Source organism: Sander vitreus, chromosome 11 (assembly GCF_031162955.1).
Source record: "Sander vitreus isolate 19-12246 chromosome 11, sanVit1, whole genome shotgun sequence".
In the NCBI taxonomy this organism is placed as follows: domain Eukaryota; kingdom Metazoa; phylum Chordata; class Actinopteri; order Perciformes; family Percidae; genus Sander; species Sander vitreus.
The window spans coordinates 19,885,815-19,908,322 of record NC_135865.1 but is presented as its reverse complement, the minus strand read 5'-3'; the positions used below and the strand labels follow the sequence as shown (position 1 = coordinate 19,908,322).

Here is a 22,508-nt window from a genome sequence, read left to right as displayed (position 1 = left end):
AAATGTAACTTTTCAAAGCTGCGAGCACCACCAACAAAATCGCAATCAGAGAAAAATGGCAAATAAAACTGCATTGCTGGATACAATAAGTGTGAAAATTATATTTTTCTTTTTGTTAATTTCGGTGAACTGGCACTTTAAACTTACCATTCACTAGCTCTTATCCAGCTGGAGAAAGCGTGACTAGACAGTGACCTGTATGTAATAATCATCTCTTTCTGTAGCAGCTACTTAGAATAATGAACAGTGTTTCACAAACTATTACATTTAGCAAGGGTTTTTAGTAGTTAGTAGCTATTGGTCATATGGTATGTTGCATCTAATCCTGCTTAGCAACATAAATAAAGATCCAAAATGATGAAAACAGCAATGTTTTAAAGAATTTGGATATTTCTTTTGCATGCTGCTATATTATCAGGCAACAGGGGCAAGTGTGCCTGAACCTGTGCGTGTGTGTGTGTGTATGGCATCTGTGCTATGTTTGAGCATATATACTCTAGAAACACATACTGGAGAGAAGTAGTACATGGTAAATAGAATACACTCGTTCCTGAATTTACACTCGTTCCTGAATTACATCTGAATATCAGACAGGAAAAGCTCAGTCCCAACCTCTCCCTCCCCTGGTTATCCCTCCCCTATATTCCACTCCACACCCCTCTACTCCCTGCTGAGAGTCCGCCACATTGATGGTCAAAGAAGGGAAGTGGTCACATTCAAGATAAATTAACAAGAATTACCAAACACTTACTGCATGACAACTACACAAATAGAGGAGGCACATAAAAGGGAAAGTGGCAAAGGCAACAGGGAGATGCTTAAAACATCTTAAAACAATCTAAAAATAAATAAACCAAATAAGTTAACAAAAAAATTAACAAATATAAAATTAAAAATAAATAGATAAATAAATAAAAAAAAATGTTGTTTCTTTTAATCGATTGAAGGTAAAAGAGGTAAGCGTGCTGTACGTTACATTACAGTACAGCGTGGCAGTACTGTACGTTCTTTAGTTCTGGTGAGAGATGCAGCTCTTACGCGGCACTGAACCCATCCTGTAACTGTGGGTGGTCCAGATGGAGTCATAGTCAGAGTCCTCCGAAAGGTCAGAGGACAATTCTGGCCGTGACACGCTGCTACGGCGGCCTGGGGAGTCCATACAGGACCGGTCCACGTCGGCCAGCACGTGGTTGTGCATCAGGTCAGTGCCCTGCCAGGCTGGTCGGGGCGGGGCCAAGTTTGGCGATGATGTCGCAAATGTAGAGGGAGGAAACGGTGGGCGAAACAGAGGAGGGACGGTGCAGAAGGAGAAGGCAGCATATGCAGCACGCAACAAATAGTAAATCATAAAAAAAAACAAAAACAATGAGAGATACAGGATGGGAGAAAGTAATAGTACGGTATGGAGAAAACAAATAATGATGTAAAAAAAGAGAAAAAGGAACTCGAAGTAAAACAGAGCAATGCCAAAAGTGAGGAGTGAAAGACAGACAGACAGAAGGGGAAGATACTGTTAGAAAGATCAGTTCAGAATACCAGTTGAAGAAAGGCACTGAGTAACAGAATACAGGTATAGCAGTAACAAAGACAGCAAGCTCCAGTATGAACCTATCTTCTTTTGTGTATGCACAAAAGTACGATTTGGAGTTTTCTTACTGGAGTTAAGAGTCTGCCTGGTTTTGGCGCTGGTGCAGTATGCCTCAATAACCTTCAGGATCTGGGCATCTTCTTCCAAAGCAGCTGTACCTGAGAAAGAGAAGGTGAAGGGGAAATAATTAATTTTCATGCTCGTGTCCATCAGATCCCTGGTCACTGTTTCCCTCCTACTATACGCACAAATTACAGGATCTGCAAACCGTACACTTATTTGCTTTCTTGCCGAGAGTGAGATAAGAAGATCGATACCACTCTCATAGCTGTTGGAACATTAGCTTAGCAAAAAGATAGTTTTTTTGTTACACATATGTGGTTTTCTGGGAAATTGTAACAGCATGATAGCCGTTTCTCCTCTACTAAGCTAAGCTAACTGTCTCTGACTGTATCTTCATACTTAACAGACATAAACACGAGTGTTATTGATTCTCTCATCTAACCCTCAGGAAGAAAGTGAATAAGCGAATAATCCACAAACTCTGGACATAAATATGAACGATTTTAAACTTACTCTTCCTCAAGGCAAACTCCTCTTCAGACTGTTTCCTCTCAGGCTTGCGCTTGGGAAGGAGTTTCTTCACACTCTTAGGACTTTTACTAAGATCCTGAAAAGAAAGTGAGACGATTGTATGACAATTAAAAAATATCTACATAACATATCAAGAAGTCTGAACTACATAAAAACACGGCCCCTCACCTCCTTGTAGCAGAGGGCTGCAGACGGTCGTAAAGGGGGTGCGGGTCGCAGACAGCTCAGACTCCAGGGTTTGGGGGTGTTGGGTGGTTCCAGCGGGCCCCACATCATGGTGCTGTGAGACGTTCCATGGGAGGAGGGGTGAGGCAGGGTGTGGTAGGTGGGAGCCACCGTCATGCCCCTTCCCTCAGCATGCCGGGATGGGGTGAGAGGGTGAGATGGGAGCTGAGGAACAAAACAAAAGGCCGTATGTAATTAGATTTATCACTAAACAGTTCTGCTCCTCCACTTAACAACTGCTCTTAAATGCTTATTTAACACCAAGTAGATACACCAACAAATTCTATGTTTTGTATGTACTTTTCAGAAAGAAACTCTGGGTCACAGTGGTAGGAAACTAGGCAGGAGTGCATCTCCAATACAGCGACAATGTAGTTGTACATGGACCAAGTTATTAAAAACATTGCAAATATTCATCGGCCCTTTTGGGAACCGCAGCCCTCAGTAGCACAGCTGTCATCTACCCCAGCCACATCCTGCAGCACCTCCTGGGAAAACCCAAACCAATCCCAGGCCAGATGGGATGTGTGCATCTCTGGTGCATTTGAAGATGCCCAAAATACCTCTACAGGGAAGCCTCCTCCTGCATGTGACTCCCGGTTTTTAATGAGCCTAAATCATAGAAGAACATTACATTCCCCCTTAACTGAAGTCCCGCAGATAGATTTATAGATTTTAAATTATTTTTCAGACAGTTACCTCTTGCCACAATGCAGCCACCAACATGCAAGTGGCCAGTTGTGAATAAAATTATCATTATTGTTGATTGTTTATTCAAGGGATAAGGCTGAATGTGGATAATTACGTATTTGTATTTAATTGATTGAATGCGATTTGGTCATTAAAGCCATTCTAGTGAGAGAAATAAGCCACTTTACACAGGGCTGAACAGTAATTGCTAGCATAATGTGAGGCAAACATCTGATGGCAGATACAAATCTGTGAGAAATCAACATAGATATGTACAGTGTTTACACCACATTAGGGCATAAATAAAAAAATAAAAAAATCCTCTGTATGTGGGTAAGTAATGATTAGCTCCTGACCGTGTGGCAGGGAACAGTGAGTGGTTTGTGGCTGGGTCCTGTGGCTGCAGTGTGCTTGATCTGTCTGGTCAGGTGTTCCACCCAGTCCTTCAGGTCATGCTGGTTGGTGCAAACCACCTGAAGACGGTCAAACATTGTGCCTGCAGAGACAGAGACAATGAATTTAAAGGCCTCATGTGTAAATTAAAGACACTCTTGTTAGTCACATGTAGCCTTACCATTGAGCTCAAAGGCGTTTTTATGGGCTTCACAGTCTTCTAGTTTGGTCACTGTCATGCTGGCCAGGGGCAATTTTCCCTGCAGATGGAAATCATCACATCAAGATGCAACTGAGAAATTATCTTTCAATCACTATATCAAGTACAGAACTCTAAGGTTAAACACTAGAGTGGAAACTAAAATCAAGATTGATCTAAGAAAATGTAAATTACTGACCTGGAATATGAAGCCACTCATCCTGGGGCTGGCAGACAACATGAGGAGGACATGAGGGAAGAGCATGAGGTAACGCTCACTCTTCTCCTGTCAAATAAGAATGAGAGAGAAAGAGAGAGGGAATGCAAGAAAATTATAAGGTGTAATCCAGTTTGTATATCAACACTCTAGTATGTAAACCTTTGACTAAAGATGAGATGAAACCATTTCAAACTGTCTCAGAGAAAAGTCACATTAGTGTGAATTATCTGTCCATTATCTGAATTATCTTCCCCAAAGTGCACCTTGAATGTGTCAGTTATTCACATTACCACAACAAACCATAGGCTGTCGGCGCATTATGCATTTTACTTTACGAACGTTAGGATATTATAACACCCACTTTAGGTCTTTTATTTCCCCCTACATCCTCCAAAGAAACTCTCATATCTTTCATCTCAAGAAACTCTCTTTCAATCGCCACTCAAATGCTCCGTTTTCTTTTTCTCTTTGCATCATAACTAGTTAGCTGCGACAGTAATAGGAACGCAGCACAGACAGACCACAGCAAGTTCAAGGTAATTTCCGCAGAAGTCTACAAAGTTATAAAATTATTATTTAGCTTTTCTGACAAATCATATAATTTCCTTGTGTCCCTGTAGCAAACATTCAATGGCTGGGTATCGGTCCACAGGCCAGAGATGGGGTGCAGCTGATCAAAACAACTGCAATGTTTTTAGCTATATAATATAAACAAACCATCAAAAAGGCAGTAGAAAAAAAGAAAGTTCACACCCTCTATGGTTGATGTGAAATTGATAAGTTTTAGAATATATTTTTGAAAGGCTGTCCTCATTCATTATCGTGAATCTTTGACATGAACCTGCCAATTTTCAACAATGCGAGCAGTAACTGAAAATGCTCTCATGTCAAGCAGATTACATTACAGTATTTAATTACAATATCAAACTTTGAGTTTGAGTTTAGGTGAGGTACTATTAAAATCATAATGGAGAAAAATGTCTGGAAAGATGTCACTTTCGGTCTATCTTTTAAAGAGAGATGCTTTCCATTCATAATGAGAACTAATTTAAAACGTGTTCTCATAATCATTCATTAGGCAGAAGCTTTTGTCCAAAGCTACTTACAATTGGTGCATTCAAATTCGATAGTGCTTTTTTAATCAATTTATAACAAATAAATGATCACTGTGAGAGTTGATTGTAAGCTGAAATATGGTGATGATCCAGGCTTTCCTGTCAAGTAATAAACACGATTTAATAATGATACTGTATGAAGCAGCCGTAGATGTATCTTACCAAACTAGAACAGATACTTTAATCAAATCTAAAGAAATTGGCTGTTGTCTTACTTTTCTTCACCTAAAATGACTGATGTGTACTTATTAGCCAAAAGTTTGTTTCATTCATGTTATATTGTCCTGTTTGATAAAACATCAATTTAATGCAACTTTAACAAAAATGAAATACTTATATCGATAAGTAACCCAAATGTGCTACAGCGTTAAAAAAACTGTAATCTAACTATAAATTAAGGACTCTGTGTGTGTGTGTGTGTGTGTGTGTCTTTCAAATGCTCCAAACGGGCATTGCACTAGTTAGTTAAATGGCAATAAAAAATCCTGTAATTTATACATTTTGATATTACATTCACAGCTGAAGTCAGCAGTGAGAGTAATGGCTTGGGCAACATGTATTGTAGAAGCAATATTTGTAGCAGTTTTTAGCTGAATGAGGTGCAGGCGGAGGAGGTCGATGGTGCTGGTACCTCTAAACCAGGACTCTGGACTAAGACCTGGCTCATGTAGAGCACCGAGCCCAGGGTCTTAATGGCATCCCCCTCCCACAGCCGGATGGACTCGGTGAGAATCTGCAGCTCCAGCTCCTTACGCTTCCGCACCTCCTGGCACTGAGCCTGACACAATTTGAAACCAAAAACTGCTTAAAGACTATTAATTCATATATTTCATATTAAGTCTGGTTACATGCTACATTTGACAGGGTAGGAAGTGAGATCATCTTACAGACAGATTTTTGAAAGACGCCATGCACTTCTGAATGTCTGGCCGGTCAGGATGACTCTCCTGGGGGGGAAGAAACATGTGGGTTGTTAAACACACATCATAACACAAGTGCCCTCGACAGATCATTAGATACACACCTCCATGTGCCTCTCCAGCTCTTTGAGTAAGTTAGGGTATTTGTCGAGTCTCATAAAGGGTTTGCTGAGGCCTGTGGTCAGGGTGAGAATCCCAGGACTGACTGCACCCCTCCCCTCCATAAACTCTCCCAACACTTCACTGCAAGAGGACAGAGAGAGAGAGAGAGAGAGAGAGAGAGAGAGAGAGAGAGAGAGAGACAGACAGACAGACAGACAGACAGACAGGAAGACAAAATAAATGATTCATTTAGCTTATCATGTGACCTTGATGACCTACACATCACAAACGGTAACTTCCCAGGGTTTGCAACCAACACACTGTTCATCTTCATGGAAGTGGGATTATTTGCAAGACTGTTTTTTTATTATTAGGTATACCTAGCTTCAACTAGGTGTACCTAATAATACAACATAATAATGCAACTGGCAACTAAGTGTATTTGCCTAATAAAAAAAACACTGCAGTTAAGTTGAAACAGCACTTCTCACACAGCTTGGCAAAACAGTATTTGTTGTAGTGTATTGTGATTCACAATAGTTTAAAAATTCCAAAATACAATCAGAATGATAGATTTAAAAAAAAACAAAAAAAAAACATACATTGCCAAGGCTGGCAGTTCACATTATTTAGATCCCCTAATTTTTTTTTAGGTCAGGTCTGATTGTCCTCAGGGCTTTTCCAGACTGTTCCTGAGTGTCCTGGGTCCCTTTCGAGTTGGGACTCTATTTATTTATTTTATAATCTATTCATGCAGGTTCAGATTGGGTTAAACATTTTAACCTCTACCCCCTGTACTCACTGTAATTTGCTTTTAACCTGCAAACAAATCTTTCTTTCATTCTCTCTCCTTCAGCTGTATTCACTTGTGTTGATAATACAAAAAGCTGACTGCAATGTTTGATAGCTGCCACAAGCATCAAATGCTACAACTGTATAACAAAGAAAGACTCCACAAACACCAACAATACAACCAGTCCCTTTTCCAATACAAGCTGTCACAAACAGCTGTTTCCCTGTGTAGGCAACATGAAAGCCCTATTATTCTTCATGCTGCATGAAAACAGGTTTAAAAGACTTTAAAATAAAACTAAATGTAGTTGATGTATAAACGTACCTGTGCTGGGTGAGCAAATTAACTGCAGAGGGGTGGTTGGAGCAGTAACCGACATAAAGAGCCTTCATCTGTGGCATGAGGTTGAGGAAGAAGCCTCCCACCCTTTGCTGGCTCTCCGGAAGCCTGAAGACAAAAAAGATCACACACTGATAAGATGCTTCTATACAAACTTTCACACACAGACAAGAAAATAGAGCAGAAGTATATGGAATGTGTACGTGTGCCACAGGCCAAAAGTACCACAATATATGACAAATTCCCTAGCCTATTGTTTAATCCAACATCCCTGTAGTACAGTCGGCCAGACAATAGATGTCCCTCTGCTTATTATGAAACAGTGAGGAGGATGCTGCTGCAGAGGGGCTGTGTGTGCGGGGAGGGACTAACTTGGTGCACTCTTCCAGTGATTGGACGAGCATCTGCTGGAAGGTGCTGATCTCCTCAAGGTTTCCCAGAATCAGAGCCACGTCAGAGCTGCTCAGTCTGCAAGAAAAAGACAGGATGGGTAAAGCAAAATGGTGACAACTAATTTAGTGACGTGCAAAAGAAAGTCAAGTACTCAACCCAGATTTGTTGTTAGGGAGGTGTACAAAATCTGATCGATCCACGTTCCTGTTCTACAACAATCATGCTCAAATAATCAGGTTCTAGTTTTATTGAGTTTTATGTGTAAATGAGTCGTACTTGTCAATGCTCTGAAGAGGTCGCAGGTAGTTCGTCAGGAGGCTCTGAAGGTCCTTGGAATATTCTGTCTCTGTTTCTAAAATGTTCTGCAACACCTACAATAGAAACAGAAAAAAAACAGCTCTGTTTTTTGATATAGTCGTTTTATTACAGTTTCACTGTAGTTTAGTAGTGTAGTTAGTGCCACAAATTGTGATATAAATCCATGAAAACCATGCGGTTTATAACACGTAAACGTTATAATGTAAATGTTTCTTCTATCCAATTCAAATACCTAAAGAGTGTGCTATATACTGTATGCACAAGATTTGCTTCAGAGTTTTTAAATTTTGTGTATGTATTGTGTGCGCAGTGAAAAATATGGAGTGATTCACAACACAGGTTCAGAAGGTGAGCCACATAACTGATGATTTTCACATTACATTCATTTATTCAGTCATGCAAGCATATACTTTGTATCTGATAAGAATATAGCAAAAAGTCATGGTTTCCCTACTGATGAACAGAGTGACATTGATCAACTACTGTATATAATGAATTGTAATGAAGCATATTGCATCATCTCTTACATATCAGGAGGGTGAGACTTGCTGACTAATTGACAATGTCAGTCCTACTTAAACAGTTACCTACAGCCAGCTGAGAGAACCAAATAAACAGACCAAAATAACTGTCCAAATAATAGTAATCATCCCACGTTTGAGAGAGACAGAGAGAAAACAATCACTTTGCTCATCATGCAAATGTGATGACAGAGAGCAGGCAAACCACACCTGCCCTCAGCTACAATACAGACATTTAGAGGTAAGAAAGTATGTCAGTGGTTAAAGAGAGCTGTGGTTTAGGAGATCAGCTACATTTTATCCTGGTACTCCATGAAATTACATTCAGGCAAGAGAATTTACAAATATCTTAATGGAAAAATCATAGATACACGCACAGATAAAAACCAAGCATCACTGAAAGATCAGAGACAGAATCCTTACATTTCAACATGTTAGTGGAGAAAGGAGAGACAGAGAAGTGGGAAAGCAAGTCCTTACCAAGTTATAGTATGTCTTGCTGATCGCAGAGGTGTCAAAGCCTTTAGGTGGGCTCTTAAGAGTGCCAGACTTGGGGGACACTTGTTTGTCTGCAGCCAGAGACAAAAGAAATGAATTAGGTCCTATTCAGACCAAAAACAGTGTGTGGGAGTGTCACTGAAACAACCCATTTGTGTGCCGTCCTGTTGTGTTCTTTAACCCCTCAATGTAGCACAAGTAGACTTTATATTTCACAGTTACTGTTTTCTGTCAGATCGTTTATAGATCTCGACGTTTCCGACCACACTTGAAGGCTTCATTTCACGGAGAAAGAAAAGAGACGAGCGAGACAGATCGGCTGTGCTTTGCTGTTTGGCAGACATTCAGCTGACAAACTCCTAGGCAGTTCAGTGCTTGTGTTTTGTGTTTTAAAACTTTCTTGTGGCAGCGATAGAGGCACTGATGTTTACTGTTAACTGTACGGGACTCTAACACCGCCTCTAAACACACAAGACTGATCGCGGATTACATGATTGGCCACCGCAGCGTGACGTGGGGTTGCGTTTCTCCAAAACTTGAGTCGGTCTCAATTTTTCGTCCCCCCTGCGGCAAAGCCTGCCGCAGCCTAAACACACTACCCCTTTTCAAAATGAATGGAAATACCTGCGTTTTTGCCACACTGCGTCTGACGACTGACGCAGGCTGTGTGAATGCAGACTTAAGGCCGTTTTATGGTTCTGCGTAGGCTCCACGCATAGCTTGTGGCCTGATGTTTATACTTGTGCGCTGGTGTGTGCGTCGAGCCGGCGTGTGTGTGTGTGTGTGGGGGGAGTTTGTTAGAGCAAGGGAGAAGTGAGAGAGTGACAGCGATTAGCTTCGGAGCGAGTACTGACTCTAGAGTCATATGGCGTTTTTCCATTACATGGTACCTGCTCGACTCGCCTCGACTTTTCTAACCAATGTGGGAAATCTGTAGCAAGAAAAGTTAACCCTCTCCTTGATTTCATGTTGTTTATGGAGAAGGAGAACCAGGAAATGAGTCAGTGGAAATGCAACGCTACCAAGCCACGGCCGAGCGACGTGTAGTTACATTTTTATCGAGAGGTGCACATCAGGCTATGGCGTAGGGTCTGGCGTAGACGCAGAGGGGTCTGCGGAGGTACGCCGTTGATTCTACACAGAAGCATGAAAAGGCCTTTAGGCCATGATCAGACAAACGCGAGGTGCACTGCACTGCCTTTTTTGTTGAAGATGCCCCGATCAGACCAGTCGCGTCTTTTTGTTATTCTTGCTTGGCAACCGTCAAATCACCTGTCCTTAGCCAACATTTTGCTGTGAAGTTAAATGACGTTGGGCGTTTCTTCTGATCTGAGTTGCAGCAAGCAAAAAGCTGCACACTTTTTTTTACACTTAAACAATTACAAAAAGCCAACCCAGGCTGCTAAAACGTGGTCTGTCTGATCTGGGCACATACTTCTACCGAGCATTATATCTAATGAGACGTGAAAATAAGCATTTTCAATGAAAATTTTATGGTAATTTATGCATGAAATATTAAATATATAAACGTGGACCAATAGGAGTTTTTTTGGCCTTATCCATTCAAATTGATTTTATATGTAAATAATATTACTGCTACAAATGACTTCCAAAATTATCTGTGGATGAGTGCTGATATTGCTTTAAATCAGTTAAGAAAGTCTTGCATGAATCACTACCTAAAACACAGTTAAAAGACTCAACCCAACGCTACTCCTTCCAAATTCAGAAACTACAAATATAATTAGCGGCATAAAAGATATTTACAGCTATTGGCTACAAATAACAGCTGTCGTTTTATTGTGTGTCTAAAGCACAAAACGTCTTTACACTGCTTCATATCCACAGTGAGTCCACATCAGGCATGCAAATTTGCACTTACATTAATATTTATTGAGAAAAAAAATAACAATAGCTCAATATTACTTGCTTCAGCAGCACTGTTTCGTCCTGTTTTGTCCTCTTTTCCCCTCGTCACATCTCAGCATTGCTGAGCATCTTATCCATACTCATATTATTGTTTTATTCATATTCATATTGCTGTTTTTCTTGCTTTTCTCACATGAACCTTTTGTTGTAGTTTATAGTTTGGTCTTACAATAACCAAATATAATCATTAAACTGTGAATATATTTGAATAACTAAATGTCAGTCAAACAGAGCATCAGATTTTAAGCTGCCACCTCTTGCCAAATGGCACATCAACCTGTTTTACAAGGGGAAAAACAGCAGATCCCAGCAGGCCCTGAGAAGCAACAGATGTTGGGCTGTGTTACTGTCGCAAGGCCAGATGGAATGGCAATGACAATAGCAACTGTGATGTGAAACATCTGTTTAGAAAACTACTCAATCTCTCAAGCTGCTCTGTGATTATTCACAGACACATGCAGTAGAAGAGGCCCTATTTAAATGATGTTGGAACAAATATAAGATAATGCTGTGAATTACTACACTGCTGTATTAATGTTGAAATGTCTTACAGAGGTAGATGAGTTACCTACCAGAGCCTTTGATCTCACGGACATAGTTGCTAGGAAACCACCCAGTCCTGCCATTAAGCATCCCCTCCCACCAGCCGCCGTCCTCCTGACGAGTCACGCCGATGATATCACCCTTATCAAAGGTGAGCTCATCCTCGTTGTTCTGCTGGAAGTTGAAACGCGCCCTCACCAGCAGCTGCTGTCCGCTGTTTTCTGACATGTCCTGATGAACGACGGAAGGATGTCACCAAGATGAGAGCGAGAGAGAGGCAAAAGAAAAAATGAGCAGAAACAGTCAGAAGATGAAAGAGTGATGGGGACAGTTTCTATGGAAGAGATGTAAAGTTAAGCGTGATTTATGGTTGTGCGGAGGCTCCACGCAGAGCTTTCGCCGTAGCCTACGTGGCCTGAAGTTTATACTTGTGCGCTGGTGTGTGCATCGATCTCTTAGCAACTTAACAATTTATGTATCATTATATACTTATGTCTTATAACCATGGACAACAAAATACAAACTGTGAACTCAAATATCTACTCAATTGCTCTCTGACACAGTGTAATCAAAAACGGTGCATTACACGCTTTACAAAAGGTAGTATGCACTGCATATCTGTTGATTTGTATTGCATTATATTGGACAGGTGTTAATGTTATTGTGTGAATCTTTTCAGTGGACCAGATCTACTGTGTTCCTAGTCTCACCTACGTTTTGGAGCACAGTACCTGCCATGAAATGAGGAAGAAGTGCTTGCCTTGCCTTGACCCTGAGACTGGCGTGAGCCGCGTGACCACCATGGATTCGGCTGGGACAAATACGGTAATGACAATTTAACATACTGTATATCTACGATCTAACGTAGGTGCTGATTGGCCGAAGAGGAGTCCTGTGTATCTGCGCCACTGAACTCTATCTATCGATCTGCACTCGACTGCTCTTCCTTCATCCTTCAACTACCCGGATGTCTGTCACAGTAACTAGAAATTGAATTTTGAGAACTGAATGTGAAGATATATAGAAAGTTGAATTTTCAGTGAAGATCACATTTTATTGGACTTCAGTTCCAAACGAATAAATTCAATTTCAAATTATACTATTCAGATTCAGTTTTTTAATGCAATGACTCAAATTAGACAATACAATTTCAAATTATGTGATTCAAATTCAGTTTTTCAATGCAGTTATTCAAGTTTAGCAATTCAAATTCAAATATAAATGATTCAAATTCAGTTTCTGGTGGCACATATTTCAGCCCATAATAGACTACAGTGTACCTAAACTGTGCTGTTAGTGAGTGTCGACCTTACCAGACTGCGAAACTGGTTGTGCAGCAGCTTGGAGGATCGGCTCAGTGAAGCCTGAGAGGATAGCGACTCAAACGACTTTATGCGATGGGCAGATGAGTGTCGGGCGCACACTGAGTCACTGCCCACGCCGATATCTGGACAGAAAGGGCAAAATATAAATACACTAGACCTGTTATCTGCAGTCAGCACCCACACACTCATGACTACTTGCCTGTCTTTCATAAAACACCCACACACACACATCATATTACTCACACACTTTGCACATAATTTGACTCACCTGCAGTCACTTTATTGAGAGAGACCAGACTGCTAAGCACCTTTGAGAAGTTCAGTCCTAGCAGCAGGTCACTGGCCTCAAACGGCTGTGGGTGAGAGAGGACAGAGAGAGAGAGAGGACATGAAGAACATGAGCGTGAGAGAGCCATCAGCAAGCGTATTTCCCTTTTAAAAGCTAAACGCTAATTTCAGCACAGTAGGACAGTAGGACTGTGTCATCACTCACACTGCCAGCACTGAGCAGTCAATCGATAACTTGTTATCTTTGACAGAAGTTGTGGGCGAAACACACAAGCTCAGCAGGCACAGATACATCTGCAATCAGACACTGCTTACAGCGTTCTACCATACTGCATTATGTGCATTACAAAAGACACTGACAGAAGCTGAGTTCCCTTCATACAAGAGCATCAAAGGATTGCCAACAAATCCCATGAAAATACCAAAGCCAACAATGAATTTATGCTACTGACAAGTAGTTCCTGCATAACCAAAGTTTGGCTATATATAGAGCTAATTTGCATATTGCAATCCAAAAACAATGTGGCCAGAATCAAGATAACGCAAACTCTTATTAATACCAAGTTTAAATGCAAAGACCAGTGATCTGATATCAGAGTCCAGACACTGAACACAGAAACTGCATTTTAACATCAAGTGTAGTCGGATATATCAGCCGTTTCAGAGAAGAGTTTCCCACACGACTTGAATGTTGATGGGAACGCTATTTACAAGCCAGAAACTTGTAGAGTGTCACAGACAGGGCAGGAAGGTCAGAAAGTATTGAGAAACAGACTAATGCATTGATGGCTTTGTTTTTTTTCCATGGGATTTGTTGACAATAAAAAACATTTGAATAATGCCAGCCTTCTACTTTAACTTTAGTAAAAGTGTACACATACAGCATGGTCTGTATCACTGTCAGTGCGACACTCACTAGCCTCTTGGTTACTATGAATGGCAGTGATTGTATCTCTGTTGATGACTGTAGTTGTTGTCGCTCTTCCTGTGTAACGGCTTTATTTGATTAGTTACTCTCGCTTCAGTTATACTGAGGGCGAGGGACTGTGAGATATGAGTCTCTTGAATCTTCCGCTCTGATTGCAGATATGTCCTCAGGGAATATGTGAATGATGCGTTTGCGAGAGTGTATTTATGTAAAAAGGGTATATGTGTGTGTATTTGTTACAAGCTAGTGGAAGACTTGCTGTCCTTAAGGAACATTCATGTGGAAGGACCCTCTTCCTCACCCATCAATACTTCCACAGGGACTGAAACTACAACTAACCTTCAGTATTTGTACTTAACTTTTCTTTCACACGATAACTGCAAGAGTTTGGTTCTTCCTCCAACTTAAAAGTCAATTTAACAGATTCTCCATTAGAAAACAAAAGTTGCCAGTCGTCACAGTGAAACACGATGTAGGATCTAAATCAAACATTCATGCATGGAAATTAGAGCTGGGCGATATGGAGAAAATCAAATATCACGATATTCTTGAACAAATACCTCAATGTCGATATTGCGAAGATAGTGTAGGGTTGACAATTGGTGCTTTGCACAATGAGATTTTTGATAAATAATCATCAGAAATGTTGTTAAAATGACTAAGTGGGTATATGCAAATAATAGAACAGTTAGAACGGTCTGGTCAGTTCAGAGAATTACATTACTTAACTCTAATGCAGCCTTTAAAACCAGGAAAAGGCAACACTCACCATATTATGATATTACAAAATCTGAGACGATATCTAGTATCATATTAAAATATTGATATATTGCCCAGCCTTAATGGAAATATTGAACATAACATGCTTCGACATGTCCTTTAGGCCACCACATTACAGTTAGGTAATGATCCCTCAAAGCAGGCTTAGCCAATAGTGCAACACCCCTCTGTGACTCAGCTACTACAACAAAGTGGTGAACTGCACCTAAACTTGTCATGATTGAGAAAATGAGTATTTATTTATAGGGTATTACTACCAAGTACTCCGTGTACACTACAGTTAATGGGATATGGTTACATATCAGACTACTTCGTAAGAGATTACTTAAAATGATATTGAAATATTAATGATTCTGCGTACACAAGTATGTACAACTGGCTACATTGAGCGAGTTAAGAATACATACAGTATGTATTTAGACAATGACACTGGATTGAAATAAAACAATGGGTCTAAAGTGCTGATTTTTAAGGGTGTTCACATCCATATAGGGTTGACAGCATTGGACTGATTTCCCAATTTCCCAATTTTAGGACAATGTAACAGGACAATGATGATCCTAAACATACAGACAAGGCAGTCAAAAAGCTTTCTTTAAGGCCAAATACAGTGGGATATTCTTTACCGGCCAAGTAAGTCAGCCGAACCCAATCCAACTGATCATGTGTTTCAGTTCCTGAAGACAAAACTCCCACTGACAAGCAAGAAGTGAAGATTATAGCCCCACCGATACTGGACTTTTGAGGCCGATATCAATATTTGATAAATGACTCAATCTGATTTGATGCATCGACCCGGCAAATTTATCGGTGTAGCTCTGGTGAAGATGATGTCTATGGGTCACAGACATTAGCAAGTCACTCACTGCAATGGATTTTCATCTAAATATAAATATGCCTTTAATTACCTCATGGCCATTACTTAAATCCAAATCCAAACTGCTTGAGTAAAGAGCCAGCTCAGTCAATTTATCAGTTAATCAGTGACAATTTTGATAATCGTTTAATTGTCATACAGTCATTTAATCAAGCAAAAGTGGAAAATATTCTCTGGTTCCAGCACCCAAGATGTTAAGATTTGCTGTTTTTCTGTGTTAAATATTATTTCAAAACAAATCTGGTAGTACAGGGTAGACAAGGACCAGTGGGGTCATGGGAACTGTAATGATCACTTCCTGTGGTCAAATACATTTGGGGTTAAGGGTCAGTAACAGCAGCTGACTAAATGTGAGACATGGTCTTGAGTGTCTAATCTGCATTAGGAATCCAAACTATATCTAAAAGAGAACAATCCTCTTGAAACATCCCCACTAGACGTGCAAACACAGCAAGGCTAGCATTGTTGATGTAACAGCCAAACACCCAGCTTAACTGCATTTAAAAGAGGTAGGTCAAGACTACGAAAGCACAGCGTCTACCTGTCTGTCTTCTTGTGCAAGCAGCCACTGCACTAATCTGCAGCTGCAGCTACCTGGGGTCAGAGCCAGCAGTGCTCTGGGCTCTGGAGAAGACCCATCTTTGCTCCACAAATGGTGAGCGGAAGGACTGCCATGTCCCAAACTACTGTAATCCTGCTCTGTCCACTTCACTCAAAAAAAAGTCACATATATTTGAACACACTCTTGCACGCAAGCAAGGACCTAAAATAGTGGGGGGGGAGATAGGGAAATTGTGATGGTATTGAGCACAGCATCTCCACCAGAGATGGCACAAGTCAGCATGACATAAAAGAGTGTTTATGATGGGGAATTTGACTATTTGTTACCATAACTGCAGATTATTGCTCAACACTGCCAGAGCCTGTCCCTGTTGTAAGCCAAAACAAACAGAGGCCTTTTCCAATACAATCATGGCAGATGTATTTTGCTTCCCTGACATTTCAGCTGTCTGTAAATACTAAAAGGCATGTTTTATACACTTAATATGACAGTGCTCTGTCTCACCCCATCTCCACCTCTTGTCCAGTGGCTGCAGACTCATTAAGCAGAGGCAATGCTGAGGAACACTGAGTTGTATTGTCAAACTAGGGTGGTTCAATGACCCTTCTATGCAGCCTTAAACAACACGCTGTCCTCCATTCGCTAAAGATTATGGAGGTATTCTCACTAACCATAACTAGAACCTACCCAAATACTGATATATAGCCCTGCAAGGGTGAGGCACTTGATCTGAGGACATGTTTAGACTTTACACCTTATAATTATAAGACAATAATAAGACTGTAATTACCAAGTTAGAACAAGACATACTCACATAACCATGCCCTTCTATGTTGTTCATAGCTACAAAAAGTTGCTCTTAACAAAAACATTTTTTTAAAGGGCTAGTGTGAAACGGTGGTGGTGACAATAAAGCCACGCATGAGCCCGAGGACAAAGCTCTGCATTAATTACAAAGCGTAAACATCAGGCGCTTCAAAACCTAAGCAGGAAATGTGAGCACGCTACAATGCAATAGTTTTATCAATTTGAGTTACTTGAGGTTGCCAAAATGTTGCAAATGTATCGCCACTGAACGGACGAGCAAATCTCACTCAGCCGGGCGATGGGCGATTGTTCTCGGCTTGTAGTTCATTCCTCCTCCCTCTGTAAGGGTCTCCGTCCGTGTCCACTCCATGAACCCATTGTTTATTGTACCAGTGTCTCCTCATTAACGTTCAATTTCAAACAACAACTCTCGGTGTTATACTATGCGGACGGGTGTGGTACAAACACAAGATAAGCAAAGATCTGAGAAGGTACTTACCTCGACGCGAAACGATGTGCAGCCCTTGAGAAACTCCTTTATGTTGCACAGGCACTCGCCGTCGTTCTTCGGTTCTTGGTAAATCTGGAAAGACGGAAACGCTGGTTAGAGATAAACTTCCACTTCACGCTGCAGGTTTCTTGGTTTTCACACTGCGGTTTTCTGTGAGTTCATCAACCCCTCAAATCTAGTCTCTCTCGACACGCATTCTACAGTGTGTGTTAGCAGTGGGCCTATCACTCCGGGGAGGCTGAACGCTGATGCCGCAGCAGGGAAGTGGAAGAGGCTGTGGTATTGGATCGAGGGAAATGACGTTGACAAATAGGGATCCCCACTGAGGTTGGTGTAGCCTATGTGTAGTGGTTTTTTGTTTTTAACAACCTACTTCAACAAGAAGAAAAGTGTTGAGACCAAAATGAAGCCTTATTAATAAACGATGTGGACAAAATATTTGAAACACCTCACATTATAAGGCAATACAATAGTAACAAAATTACCATAACGTTGAATTTACACCTCTCTAAAACATTATAACATTCATGAAAGTGGGATTTATAGCAGATTAGTTTTAGCTAGGTGTACCTAATATTAACGGTCAACTGAGTGTGTGTGTGTGTGTGTGTGTGTGTATATATATATATATATATATATATATATATTGTAATTTTAATCCACTAAATGTATCTAGTAACTTTAGTTACTTTGTGGATCCAGATCAATAATGCAATACTAGGATACTCTGCATACTCTTGGGAAATTTAGAAGCTACCCAGCAGATAAAGTACACAGGGAGAATTGAGGCAATGCATGTTGCCCTCAAGTCCACCATCCTCACTTCATGCCTCATCTGTCTATCAAAATGTAACTGGGAGAAATCTTAAAGCCGAAGAAGAGATGCAAGTGAGGAAGGCAAAGCGGCCCGATTTTAGCTAATTGGAAGAACCATGATACGATACCATGATACAGTATATATCATCTCTGGTCTATATAGCATTGGTATCTACCCTGATAGCAACTGACATCTGACCCAGCTGTGGCCCGCATCTCCCACTTTCTTGTGGTCCACATACAGTGCTGCTCAGCAAAAACAGAACCAGATAAATGGCACGATATGATTAGCCAATTAACAACTAGCCCAGGGATTTTAGATCAATATTATAGAAGCTCCACATGTAAATGTTAGGGGAAAAGTGGGAAGCGAGGCATGGGAAAAATTTAAAAAAAAATATTAGTAGTAGTAATAGAAGTAGTGGTGGTAGTATTTGGAGCGCAAATCAGCCAATTATAGCCTTTCTCAGATATATTGTATCGGTGTAAAATGTTGGCTGATAAGTACAATGAATGTCAGTGCAGATATGCCTAAAATATAATTTAATTTAAGGTGTCACCTTTACATAGTTTGTCCACCAGAGGACACTGATAAGTTTATTTGTCAACTATATATGTCCCTCTCACATACTGTATATTAGTCTAAATTGTTTTATAAGCAAATGAATGGGATCCTTATAAAAAATGTGTGTTTGTTTAGGTAGAATATTGGCCGAAATATCTCTATTGGGATATCTCAAATATCAATATCTGCATCAACCTCAAAAAGGCTATAGTATTATTACTATAATCAGCTCACTTTGTTTATATATCCATTTATAGTTTGTCTCTTCAGACCTATTAGAGACATCTGTTGCCTCTGTTGTTCCATTGAAGTGACCACTAGTCAGAGTTAATTTAAGAGTTACAGAAACCTGTCTTCTCTGACCAGAGATTTAGATGTGTACTACTACTGTAACTCAAATGTTTCTATTATTTAGGCTACCATTTGGATGAAGTTATCACATCAAGTTAGTTTGGTAATATTAACATATTGTGGGGCAGGACAGAGGCTTTTTATCTGTGACAGTTTTTGTTATGTCATGTCTTGGAAGTTCTTAGCAGTTATGTGTCAAGAAAACATGTTAAATCTTCCCCAAATGAGATGGCAGCATATTTAACATAATTTAGATCATCCTACCACACTGATTTGGCTTTCACCCATCAGGACAAGGCACCTATTTCCCAGTTGTTTCCCCCTTTCTCAAGTAGCTACAGATTCTTTCAAACACAGTATTTTAAAGAGGCTATCTTCTACCAAATCCTCTTGTGAGGGCAAAATAGTAAAACATAATTTGGTTATGTCTCAGAAATTAAACAACACCCCATCGTCACTGTGAGAGGGTGAAAAATTGAGGAACATTTTGCCATTTAACAGGCACATTTCTTACGCTTATTTGAAGGTGCAGGCAGCCCTGAGCCTCTTTTGAGGAAAACATTGCCTCCCTTCTAAACTGGCTGACGCTATACATTGACAGACACAAACACTGCGCTGTTTCTTTAAATGGAGAGAGGGTCCATCTCTGTCTGTGTGCCTTTGCAGTCAATGGCGGCCCACTCTTATTGCTGTGGTCTGTGTACAGATAGCTAGTCATCTCTGACTGATCATACTTTGTGTATCAATATACACTGACATGTAGGCTACGCAACCGGCGCCGTCGATTAAAGAGAAATTTAAAACGGGGGCTTCACACGATAACGTTGTTGAGTGCTTAAACCTGCATTTAAAGTGTATTCGAGGCCTTCATTATTAAAACCCTATAGTGGATCTAATAGCTCCTAATATATTTGATCAATCAATTTTGTGTTTGCTGTGATGTTAGAGCAGATCAATACGCGGTGGAAACAGCGGCCTTTTCTTCTTCTCTGTACACACGCTGACATACGTGTATGTGCAGCCATATAACATAACATAGTGCTGTCTTCGCAGACAATAACCCGGGCTGCCGTGACCTACAAAAGAAATCGCCTCATGGGCCACTGGGCAGAAAGAGAAGCCAGACAACAAACCGCGTCGGTTTCACAGATCTGGGCAGCACACAGTATGCCGACGGGACGAGCGGTTGGCTATGCAGAGGGGAGTGGGGGGGAGTAGGCTATATGTTGCCCTTACTTTCTCCGTGGACCCAGGGCTGAGCCGCTCCAGCAGCCGACACAACACCACCCCATCTTTCAGGGAGGTCTGCAGAAATGCTTCAGGATCCGAGATGGTCTTCTTTGGCGACTCCAGCACCCCGAGCGTAATCAGCCATGTAACCGTCTGTTCCGCCGAATTCATGTCCAGTCACAACAGATCCTATTCAACAAAGCGGCTGTATTTGGGTATCTGAACAGCTTACCGCCCCGGTTACGCTGTCATCTGTGCGTTAGAACAGAAACATAATTAATCCACAAAAATGATGCATGAGGTGTACGATGAGAGAGAGACAGAGAGGGGCTGCGGGAAACCCTGCTCTACCTCGGGTGGATGCGGTTGACGGCTGGCTGGTGGAAATTCAGCAGGTCTGGTTTCCTCCCTTGAATGGTGTGTTTTCCCCCCTCTAATCTGGCAAGCTGTCAAGTGCGGTTCGCTGTGAAGCGTTGAGGCAATAGACTGCATACATGCGCATCGCAGCCGCCAGCCACTCATCCATTGGATGACATCACACGAGGGACAAGCCAGTCCAAGCAGTTGTTAGTGCACTTCAGCATGACATGAATAGGCTTCTCTCTGCGTGGCTTTGCATATCCTGCTCTTTTTATCCGTTTATTATGACAATGCCGCAGGCTATCTGCTGTTATCTGCTGTGTTTTGGAAAGGCATCAATTCAAATGGGGAAGCAGCTGAGCAAACACGTTAGATATAGAGCACAGCTTCAATAATGACACTGTATTTACGTTTGGCTACATTTTAAATACATCATTTAACAAATGGCAACACAGAAGGAAATGTAGTCAAGACAGCTGGATTTAAATACTGAGCCATGATGATCTGTTTTAACCAGAAAATACCTCAGTGATGCTCAAACATCACTGTTTTGAGGAATTATTTATTATGGCTTTCAGTCTACCCCAAGAGAAGTAGTTCCCAAACTAATATATCTGAAGGGTTAAACAAGATCATTAAAACAATGGGAAAATAAGAAGAAAAAATTCTGTAATACAAAATTAGGCTCATGTTTGACTTTTATCTTTTCTTTCTTCTTGTGATACTTTCATTATATATTTATAAGCAAAATACGGTTGGGAGCCACTGCTAAAGAGTGCTGTCCCTTATATCAGCTCATCCATTCTTTTTCTATATATCTTCTATCTCAGCCTCTACGTGCTTTGGAGCCTGCATATAGGGTGAAAAACACAAACACATTCTCACCTATAAGCAGTTTAGAGTTTCTATCCAGCCTGAGCTGCATGTTTGTGGACTGTGGGAGGAAACTGGAGCATCTGGAAGAAACCAACACATTAGAACTGAGAAAAAAAGTAATAGTTTTGATAATCAATTCAAAATCGTTTGAGTCACTTTTCAAGCAATAATACCAAAAATTTTCTGGTCCCAGCTTCTCAATGTGATCATATGCTGCATTTCTTCGTCATATATAGTAAACAGATTATATTTGGGTTTTGGTAACAAGCAATATGAATATGTCAACTTTGGCTCCAAGAAATTGCAATCAGCATTATATTACTATTTTCTGTTTTTTTATTGACATAATTAATCGAGAAAATAATCGACAGATTGATCAGACAATGAAAATAATCATTAGTTGGAGCCCTAAGACGTATCATATCACATCACATCATCATATTCACTAGCCTGTGTGCGTCTGAGTGCATGTTGACGAGGTGTTATTAAACAAGAATACATAATCCAGCCCTCTCACTGTGTTTGTCCTGAGGCAAAGGGAAAAATAAAACATTTATGATCACAGTAATGCAGGGAATTGGCAGTGTAGTAGGATAAAGCTTCACTTCTCACTTTGGCCACAGGGTGGGGCTCACTGCTCACTGTATACCATCTGATCGTCTACTCATCCAGTGTTGCATCCATGCTGCTTTTTAGCCCTTCAATAGACGATCACTTATATTCTGGGACAAGGCTGCAGAACATCTGGACCAAAAGCCATTTATAACAACTTATTAACATTGAGATAGGTGTAAACTTTCTTCAGAAATGACTAAATTAGTGGCCAGGGTGGTTCAGTGGGTAGAGCAGGCA

General features: G+C 40.7%; 1 protein-coding gene across 4 annotated transcripts in view; it reads right to left on the bottom strand.

Annotated features, from left to right (window-relative positions):
- Nucleotides 1-22,508, bottom strand: part of arhgef7a (Rho guanine nucleotide exchange factor (GEF) 7a) — a 31,325-nt gene that overhangs the window by 4,963 nt on the left and 3,854 nt on the right. For 2 of the 4 annotated variants that reach the window (XM_078262210.1, XM_078262211.1), the window contains 21 exons: nt 22,269-22,400; nt 21,666-21,736; nt 20,772-21,097; nt 20,427-20,672; nt 17,447-17,530; nt 12,974-13,058; nt 12,694-12,827; nt 11,410-11,611; nt 8,891-8,979; nt 7,848-7,942; nt 7,551-7,646; nt 7,164-7,286; nt 6,049-6,187; nt 5,912-5,971; nt 5,656-5,802; nt 3,889-3,975; nt 3,672-3,750; nt 3,454-3,593; nt 2,351-2,572; nt 2,165-2,258; nt 1,657-1,746 (listed from right to left, as the gene is read on the bottom strand). In XM_078262210.1, coding sequence (XP_078118336.1) covers nt 1,657-1,746; nt 2,165-2,258; nt 2,351-2,572; nt 3,454-3,593; nt 3,672-3,750; nt 3,889-3,975; nt 5,656-5,802; nt 5,912-5,971; nt 6,049-6,187; nt 7,164-7,286; nt 7,551-7,646; nt 7,848-7,942; nt 8,891-8,979; nt 11,410-11,611; nt 12,694-12,827; nt 12,974-13,058; nt 17,447-17,530; nt 20,427-20,591 — 2,131 coding nt within the window. In that variant the 5' untranslated portion in view covers nt 20,592-20,672; nt 20,772-21,097; nt 21,666-21,736; nt 22,269-22,400. Of the gene's footprint in view, nt 1-1,038; nt 1,219-1,656; nt 1,747-2,164; nt 2,259-2,350; nt 2,573-3,453; nt 3,594-3,671; nt 3,751-3,888; nt 3,976-5,655; nt 5,803-5,911; nt 5,972-6,048; nt 6,188-7,163; nt 7,287-7,550; nt 7,647-7,847; nt 7,943-8,890; nt 8,980-11,409; nt 11,612-12,693; nt 12,828-12,973; nt 13,059-17,446; nt 17,531-20,426; nt 20,673-20,771; nt 21,098-21,665; nt 21,737-22,268; nt 22,401-22,508 lie in introns of all 4 variants that reach the window. The other 2 variants (XM_078262213.1, XM_078262212.1) reach the window with 2 other exon arrangements.